At 41.4% G+C, this 9800-nt stretch overlaps 1 protein-coding gene across 1 annotated transcript in view; it reads right to left on the bottom strand.

Moving 5' to 3' along the window:
- LOC308363096 (coiled-coil domain-containing protein 81-like) overlaps positions 1 to 6478 on the bottom strand; it is a gene marked incomplete at both ends in the record, with an annotated part of 24398 nt that extends 17920 nt beyond the window's left edge. The window contains 7 exons of the mRNA XM_080835871.1: positions 2285 to 2396; positions 2674 to 2794; positions 2947 to 3118; positions 5253 to 5512; positions 5867 to 6020; positions 6236 to 6297; positions 6403 to 6478. Coding sequence (XP_080691997.1) covers positions 2285 to 2396; positions 2674 to 2794; positions 2947 to 3118; positions 5253 to 5512; positions 5867 to 6020; positions 6236 to 6297; positions 6403 to 6478 — 957 coding nt within the window. The remainder of the gene's footprint in view (positions 1 to 2284; positions 2397 to 2673; positions 2795 to 2946; positions 3119 to 5252; positions 5513 to 5866; positions 6021 to 6235; positions 6298 to 6402) is intronic.
- Between the last annotated feature and the right edge of the window lie 3322 nt (positions 6479 to 9800).

Below are 9800 nucleotides of genomic sequence, written 5' to 3' on the forward strand. Positions count from 1 at the left end.
ACCGAAAATGATTCAACTCCTTTAACCCTCAAAATATCCTGCTTACTTGCAGACAGTTAAATGTAAATATATTATAAATAAAAAATACTAAATGAAAAATATGAAGGAGGAAGGTTTGTCACATTTTACCGTATTTCCTTTCAACTATTTACAGCACTGTATAAAAGCCACATTACAGTATTTTATGTAATTTTATGTATTATGACTAATGTATTAAACGCAGTTACAACGTTGTGTAATTTTGTCACATTAAACTAAATGTCATCTCCATATCCACTAATTGAATAAACTCTTCTTAAACTGGTTTATGGTTTCTATTCAATAAGATAGGTAAATAGCTAGAAGATGAGGATGACCATGAGTAACATTACTCTAATTAGACATCAGTATCGTAGAGTACTTTTCACCCTGCTGACTCACGACCGCACACCATCCTACAGCAACAATCACATGGTGAAGTTTGCGAATGATACAACTCTGGTGGGTCTCATCACCAAGAACGACGAGACCCACTACAGGAAGGAGGTTAACCTTTTGACCACGTGGTGCAGAGACAACAACCTCTTGCTGAATGTCATCAAGACAAAGGAGATTGTGGTTGACTTCAGTAAAAGCCACACTGAACACCCACCACTGACCATCGATGGCGCTGCTGTGGAGCGAGTGAGCGGCACCAAATTCCTGGGGGTGTACATCAGTGAGGACCTCTCCTGGGCCACCAACTCTGCATCACTTGCGAAGAAAGCCCAGTGGCGCCTCTACTTCCTCCGCAAGCTCAAGAGAGCAAAAGCTCCCATTCCCATCCTGAACACCTTCTACCGGGGCACCATTTAAAACCTCCTGTCCAGCTGCATCACTGTGTGGGGCAGTAGCTGCACTGAACACAGCAAGAAAGCACTGCAACGCATGGTGAACACAGCTGGAAAGATCATTGGTGCCCCACTCCCTTCTTTGCAACACATTTACACCACCCGCCTCATCTGGAAAGCTACCTCCATTGCGAGTGACACCAGCCACCCCACACACAGTCTGTTCAGCCTCCTACCCTCTGGAAGAAGGTATAGGACCCTCCGTTGCCGCAGCACCAGACTCAGAAATGGCTTCATACACCAAGCTGTCAGGAAGCTAAATTCTCTCCCCTCACTCCCCCCAGCCATACCCTCCAGTCTGACAGAAAGCTGACACGGACATAAACATATTCCCGCCACGGGAAGAAGGCTGTTATCCTAAAATTAAGGACCTAAATGTGATTTATTTTATTCTCAAAATCATGTGAAGCAGACAGTTGACTTCACTATTTTTTTTTCTATAAGATATTTTAAATATGGAATGTTCAATGCATTATCGCGCTGATGTGCCCTGTAATCACAACCTTATCTTCTCAAAATCACTCAAACATGTGCCTCAAACTTCCTTTAACTGTGTATGGTACCATGGCAGTTCACACTGTAAACCCAGACAGTTCTACTAACTCATTAACATTATGTATTCAGTACTTGGTAAACTTGGTATTTAGTTGACCCAACTTAAAATGTATTAGTTTTCTGAGCAAGTGCAGACATTTTAATTGTATTGGAATGTATTTGTTTGAGTTAACATTGCCTGATAACTCAAAAAAATGTAGTATCTGACGTCATCAACGTCGTTGAGAACACCATTGCAAAGCTCTTGTGATGAGAGACGGACACAGCAGACTTAAGCTAGAGGAGTCGTTTAGTAATCCAGAGGTTAGAAGGTTGCTAGTTCGATTCCCCACTCCTCCTTACCAAGTGTATAAGTGTGAACCCCTGAACTGCTCATGATCTATAAATGCAAAATTCCTTGTCAATCACTTTGGATAAAAGCGTCTGCTAAATCACAGATGTAAATCTAAATGCAGTGGGAACACTGGGAAGGCGGTCGACCAATGACAGTTCTCTCTACAGTAAGAGCTTGAGCAAGAAGTTGGAACGTAAGGAAGAAACCCTTTCAAAAACTTGTAATGGCATAATAACTAGTTTGAGAAAGACCCAGAGAAACACAAATATCTGACGAGGCTAAATCCTTTACGATTTTGGAATAATATGAGTTCAGAGAACTCAAAAATTATGAAAATGATAACACAAAAAATCAGAATAGCCGATGTATAATTTTTGAGTTAAGTAATATATGTACTCAAATTTTCTTATGTAATCGGTTACATCAAAAGTTGTTCGGGTTTACAGTGCAGTAATATAGAAAAATAGCAGTTCAGCTATACTCCTTGTGAATGGCATTTCACACAGTTCTATGCTAATATGCTGACCTGTCCAGCACGCCTGTGGTCCTGGCAGGGTAGGCTGAAGCGAACATCTGTTTCTTTCTTCAACTTCACTCCTGGTAGTGCACTCTGTACTGGCTCTCTGTGCTCAGTCATCCTAAGAAAGGTGAATGGACCCGTAGACGGTCACAGTTAACATCTGTGTACTTTATAATTAGACACAAAAATCTGATAAATGTTACACTGTTGTATACTATTTTATGTAAACATCATAGGTGTTTCATAGGTGCTCACAGAGGCAGGAAACACAAATCTAAATGACTTGGGACAGTTTTGGGTCCCTAGAGATGAGAAAGGGTGACGTGCAACCAAGACCATAATCTCATGCAACCATCCAACTCTGATTTGTTGTGGGGTCATAACTTGGATCTCACCTGTCTGAAGTCTGTATCTGGTTGAATTTGGTGGGTTTGGTAGACATCTTCTCTATCAGGCACACACCATTAGCTTTGGCTGTGGTGAAACCCTTCGGAGACTTGGACCGACACTGAATTTCTGTTTACAAATAAGAGTGCCTCATTTCACAAACATTAGAAAAGACTGGGGAAAGTGTCCATAATATCCTCATTAAGAATCACTTTCACTGTGCAATGGTGGGGCAGTTTTCCGTTCAAAGGTAAAATCACAGTAAATCCAGGTGTTCTCACCTTTCCCATTTTCCTCCGCTCTGTCCCCTGCTCTGGAGGCTTGTTTGCGTGCCTCTCCACCTTCACCTTCTGACTGTAGTGTAATGCTTGGGAGCTGGATGGTATTGCTGGTTCCAGGCCTTGAGGGGCTACAGAACGGCTCTGAAAACATTGAGTGACTGGTGTCTGGTCTCTGGGGAAAAAACACAGGCAGACATAAGAACACCTCACTCACATCATAATACTTGTGGAATTGTCAGTTTATGTCAGGATTTTTTCATAGCTAATCACTCTCTGCTCCACTGCCATTGCACACATTCTATACAACCTATATGACTTCCGTTCTATATGAAGTTCATGTTAAGCATAAAATTAGCAAAATTGTAACTAACCACCTAAATTGCAACTTAAGCACTACAGACAGGACTGAACTTTTTGATGAAATCATGACAAAATCACTTCAACAGCTAGGAACCACATTATAAGTAAATCCTCCAATCAATAAACCTGCTTAGGTAATTTCACCACCTCCATGCAAACAGGTTGTTAAGAAGGTGTGTCAGAGCAACTCCAAACATAAGCGCCTGGAGTTTGCACATGAAAACTATCCTGGAACCATGTTCTAAGGCCTGATGAAACACTCAAGAAACAATGTGGTTACCAGGTCACAAAACTAAACATGGGCTATACATTAATCAGCTCTGGGACAGGTGGTTTGTAAGCGAGATACTAGGGTTAGAATTGGGTGCTGATGATTTGTATCCAAAATGCATGTCTCAGTGAAATTCTAAATCGAGATCATATGAGAAGAACACACAACTGACAGTATAACATAGTGTTTCTATAACAGTACACTGAGCTATCCTTCATATCTTTTCCCCACGGGATTAATAAAGTATTTATCTATCTATATCTGACCATTTGAAAACTAAAAAGCAGGCAAGTCCAGCTCCTTTGTGAGATCTTCCAATTGGTAGTCAGAGAAGTCTTGCATCTGGGCAGGACAAAACCCCAGCCCAAGTCTACTGTCAAATCAAGCTTGAGATATTGTTACCTGAACAAAATGCATTTCAAGTTCTCTCAGGCTCCCAGTGCAGCCACATCTAAACCCTATTGTTCAATAAATGTTCTTCTAATAAATAATCTTTTTCCTCATCAAAATGAAGTGTAATTCAATCTGCCGTAAGATCGAATGGGTGCCATACTTCCACAACATATGGTGAAATGAACGCATGCTAGAAGATGATGTTATTGAGAAAGCAGGTGAGGTCGAACAAACAGCACGGCTTTGCTGACAGATATTCTCAAAATATTCTTATATCAGAAGTGATGTTTAATACATACCCATGTACGTTGCTTTGGATGAAAGCGCCTGCTAAATACCTGGCCTTTACCTTTACCTTTAATACTGATATTGTTAAGATCCCTGCGATCTAAGAGACATATTTAATTGTGATCGCTGTGTGTGTTGTGATATGCCACATGTTTCCCCCTGTTTGTTTATTTCGTCATGTGTTTGTGGTGTTTCTGTAGTCAGGCCATGTGCTACACTGCAAAAATGCTTTTCTAACCTAGTGTTATTACTCTTATATTGAGATGAAAAAATCTAGTTGGTCTTGTTTCTAGCTAAATTGTACTTACCTAGTGCTTTCTTGGTAAGGTTATTTTTGCCTATTTCAAGCAAATATTACTTATTTTAAGAAATCTTAACAAGCCAAATTTGCTTAACGCACTGGCAGCCAAATTTGCTTGTTTTAAGCAGATTATAGGAGTAATAACACTAGGTTAGAAAAGCATTTTTGCAGTGTACTGTCATTGTCCCGATACTCCGCCCTCTGTCATTTCCCGGCCTTTTTGTCACTCATCCGTTCCCTATCACATTTTTGCTGCACTTCCCAGAGACCTACATTAGATACATGGCAAGTTCATGATCCCTGATCCCCATATTATTATTTTTGTATCATACTTAAGTGGTCGCTAGCAGTAAGGTTCCAAATGAAAACTAAAACATATAGTCCCTCTGAGCCTTGTAAACTGTGATGTTGAAATGCAGGTTGGCAGAGAAGTACAGGCAAAGAAAAACAGAAAGGGAGGGAGATAGAGAGAGAAAGAAAGAGAGAGAGAGAAAGAAAGCAGATTGCTGCTTGAATATAAACAAAGACTGTAAGATACGTAGCATAATAGCATCTAATGCCTTGCTATCACATTTTTGCTGCACTTCCCAAAGTGGCAAGTTCCTAAATGATCATCTATTTGGGGCAGATCTAAATGCCACCCACACACCTGACTGAGAGGGCAGTGACATGTTTAAATATATGCAGACTCACATTGCTTAGCGCCCACAGCACTCTTCCACTGCCGTCCATGCTGGAAAGAAAGTCTTTGTAGAAGTGCATCTTCACCTTTGAGTTGCGAAAGACCAGCACACCAATACCCCTGAAGGTGAAGAGGACTGATCGCTGGGAGGCAACAGCACGCAACAGCAGCATCAGTGTCTCACGGACACAACCCTCTATCACGTCCCGCTCAAAGGGGCTATCGGCTGCCAGGGCTGAGAAGTTCAGTGGCACCTCAGGCACATTCCCAGCTGGAGAAAGTCAGGGGGATATAAAATGAGTGAATAAAAATATATAAAATTTAAATATATATTTATATAAAATCATATAAAATAATAAATATAAAAATGTCACAGCTGAGGTGTTAGTAAAGATGCCCTGTTCTTCTATCTAATTTGCATCTGTCTCAAGGGAGTCCATGCAGAGCTCAAACTATCACTAAGTTAATAAATCAGCAATTACTAAATCATCTCGAGTTTGTTGAGGTTTTCAATATGCAATCTGTGTTTTATACCTTTAATAGTGAAATATCATTCTTTGTGAAAACAGTGTATAGTAATTGTGTAGATTGTGTATAATAATGTACTACTTTGTGGATAACTCACCTGCAAGGATTGTTTTCATTTGCCTAAGGCCATGAGATTGGGAGAGTTTCTCTGACAGCAGGAAGACTGGTCTCTGGATAAGAACATACTTACTTCCCACATCAAACTTTTGTTGAAAGAATGTGAATGTGCCCAGTCCACTAATTTGGACTCCCTGAGGGAAAAAAAAATGTTTTGATATGCAAGGAGGAAAGGGGATAGGTGGTTTGGAGTACTATGTCAATTGATTCAGTGTTTTCAAAGCTTATTGTGAGCATGCCATTATTTTGGTGACAATAAATAAGTATTCCTCCTTTGTAGTCTCATGTTGAAAATAAAGTTGTTGTAGGCAAATTAACGATTTGTACAGGAACCTCTGATATATCTCACCTTCTGCAATGACATCTGACGCTCGACAAAAGAGGACACATTTGACCAAACGTCATCCACATCTAGAACGAGAAAAAAAAAATCGAGGGTCAACAATTTCTCTACAAATTTTATCGCCAAACTTTATTCTTTTAAATTAGATAATATGAGCAGGAGGGAAATATTACCGCTCTCTGACAGTTGGGAGAGAGTTGGGAAGTTATGCTTCGCCTCTGAAACCACGGAGAGCAGAATGTCCGTCATTTTAGCAATTTCCTCTCCTGCTGACAGAATTACAGGAAATGCGAAACTCTTTTCACGATATATTTTAGGATGTTCCCTTTCGATTCCACTCCATGGCCTCCGTTTGAGTGGGGTCGAACCTTGTCCGTGATTATCCTGGTGGAGTAGCCCTCTGTTACTGTGACACAGCAGAAGCCAACCCACACCCTAGCAACGGAGTGGAATGCATGCATAGTTTCCAATTGTGACGCTTCTTGTAATTGTTTGGCAATCTTTTATAATGTATTAAGCAAGCAGGCTATCAGACGCTCTTAGTTATCTAAAGGTGTGCAGAAACTGCTATTTCTATAAACCAGTACCCTATGATGTCTGAAGACGATCGAACACTGATTGCTGTGCTCATTAGTTACAACGTGCTATTTACCTTTTAACAGCAAGAAACCTTGAGAAGAAGCGAAAAAAAGAAGAACTCGAATTTCGGGTAATATTTTCACAATCATTAAAGATCACGTCGACCTACTAACAGACAATTTCATAAATGTACTACATACAACCCTGGATTACATTGGCCCTATTAAGTTCCTGAATTTCCCTACGGGGATAAATAAAAGATTACCTTATTTTTGAGTAGGCCTACTTAAGCTACATTCAGGTAAATTATAGTGAAATTAACAGCACGATGGTATTTAAACCAAGGGCGTAGGTTTGCATAGGGTCCATAGGGACTAGTCAGGAGCAAAGTTTGGGAAAGACACAATTGTCCCCACCAATATTTTTTTAATTTGAGAAAGAAAAATGCACAATATATTTGCAAACTCATTCGTATTATTATCAATACTATGCTCGTCGCCCAGAAGAAAGAAGAAGAGTTTTCCAATGCGCCTCGAGCCTGCGAGACAAGATGCTGTCATTTAATTGGCTGAAGTGGCAGTCAGAAATACTTCGTGAATCGTGACTTGCAGAAAGAGAGCTGTCAGTAGTCCGACATGGTAAGCTACTAAATACACCAGGAAATAATAAAGCCTCATGTCAGTATTTCGTTTGGTCTCAGCATTGATATGTTTTGTGCTTTGTAGATAGGAAAATGCCACCTAAAAAGAAGAGAGATAGGCCAATCAAAAGTTTTTTCACCACCCACAGAGTAATGGAAATGAGCCCTAGTGACAAGTGACTGTTTACGGCAGAGATAGTGACACACACACTCGAATTTTATCTCTGCATTTTACCCATCCAGGGTAGTGATACACACAGTGAAGCACACTAACCCGGAGCAGTGACCTGCTTTTGAGTGCCCGGGGAGCAGTGATTGGGGTTAGGTGCCTTGCTTAAGGGCACCTCAGCCGTGGATGGGAGAGCAGTGCTCTACCACTTCCCCCGCCCACATTTTTCCTACTGGTCGGTGATTGAACCTCCGGTTATCAGCCCGAAACCCTAACCAGTAGGCAGCTGCCCAGTAAGTAGCTATCAAGAAGCCTAGGTCGTTGTTAGTTAGCTAGTAGGAAAACTACCCACACAGTGTAAACCTTCTAGCATTAAATCGCCAGCCCAGGTAGCCTACTTGGACGAGTTTTGAGTTTGGGAAGAAGGGAGCTGTCATGCTTAAAAGTGACCGGGTGCCAAAAAGAACCCGGTTAAGTTGAGTTTCAAACGGCTCTTGAGTGACAGTTGCTATGCCAACGCTAGCAATACGTCACCCGGGCCCTTTTTGGAAGCCACAGCCTGACGCTGCATTCAATTCCTCATAACGCGATTTACTTCAGAGCATCTCGCATTGTACTTCGCGACTTGAGACCACCTTGCTTGTATTTGACTTGCAATAAAACAACCAAAACAACCATGTGCTTGTGCTATCTGTGCATGTGCTATCTCTGCATTTTACCCATCCAGGGAAGTGATACACACAGTGAAGCACACTAACCCGGAGCAGTGAGCTGCTTTTGAGCGCCCGGGGAGCAGTGATTGGGGTTAGGTGCCTTGCTCAAGGGCACCTCAGCCGTGGATGGGAGAGCAGTGCTCTACCACTTCCCCCGCCCACATTTTTCCTACTGGTCGGTGATTGAACCTCCGGTTACCAGCCCGAAACCCTAACCAGTAGGCCACGGCTGCCCAGTAAGTGCTATTTTCGTTGCTTTATGGGTACTGTAGTAATTCAGAGAAAGAGGGGCGGACCCGCGCGACATGAATGGTGTTATAGTCATAGAACAGTCGTGTGGTTAGCCTAGAGCCTAGACCACTGACCATGCGTTCATTCATCTACTGACGCAATGAGAGAGGTTTTCCGATGTATTAGTGTCCGATGTATATGTTGTAATTCGTGTGTATTTTGTTTTTTCATTATTGCAATATTATAAACCTCAGTCTGCATTTACCCTGGCTGGGAGAGGCTGTCATTCTGAAGATACTGTGTGAGATACTGTGTGTGATCGCCTTTGCTCTGTGTTCATTAAACCTGTCAGAGTGTATGAATAAACGGCTGGGTGCCAATCAAATCACAACGCAAGAGTGGAGTACTACACCGCTACAAATGCAGCTTATATTGATAAGCCTCGGAGGCTTTCAGATTGTCCATTGCTTTCCCATCTGTTGCTATGGAGTCCACGAAAATACGCGCAAATCTCGCTGTAAATTATGTTGGGCCACGTCGTCATGTTATCCTCCCAGTTCTGCACTGAATTCGGGTGGGGGATAGTAACGTTCATTTTAAATAATTTCTTTCTTTATGACATTTAGTTTATAGTTTAGACAGCAACTTTGACATCTATATTCAACTGCATCCACTACATAATCTCAAACTTTATTTGTTGGCATATTTCCAAAAAGGCTATACAACATTAAAACATTTCTTATTGAAAAGGAAACATGCATCACAATAATACTTCAGTGTAACCTGTACCTATGTGGAGTGCAAATATGTCTTGCTATTACACTACCCAACAGCTACACCTACGTCTGCTAACACTACAGAATGCATAATTCCTACGGGCACTGCACTAGTTTTACTAAAGAACAACGGGGGATTGCTAATTGTTTACGACATGTTTAGCGGACATTGCTTACTTACAGGATACCAGCAGACAGGTGTAGCTAAAACTTTTTAGTCGCTTAATATTGTGCCTAAACGGACACTATGTACCCCGACACTTTTTGGCTATCAGTCAGAGAGTATAAAGAGTTGTTCGAAAGCCATCAGGTACTTTTCAGCCGCTTAAAATTGGCTGCCGGTCTCCTGTAAGTAAGCACATAGGCTATCAACAGGTTTCCCCGCTAGCATCTCTATTGCAATTAACAATTCCACCTTTTGTGCGACAATATTAAGCGACTAAAAAGTAGCTGATGGCTTTCG

This window comes from Sprattus sprattus (assembly GCF_963457725.1).
Source record: "Sprattus sprattus genome assembly, chromosome: 3".
Classification (NCBI taxonomy): Eukaryota; Metazoa; Chordata; class Actinopteri; order Clupeiformes; family Clupeidae; genus Sprattus; species Sprattus sprattus.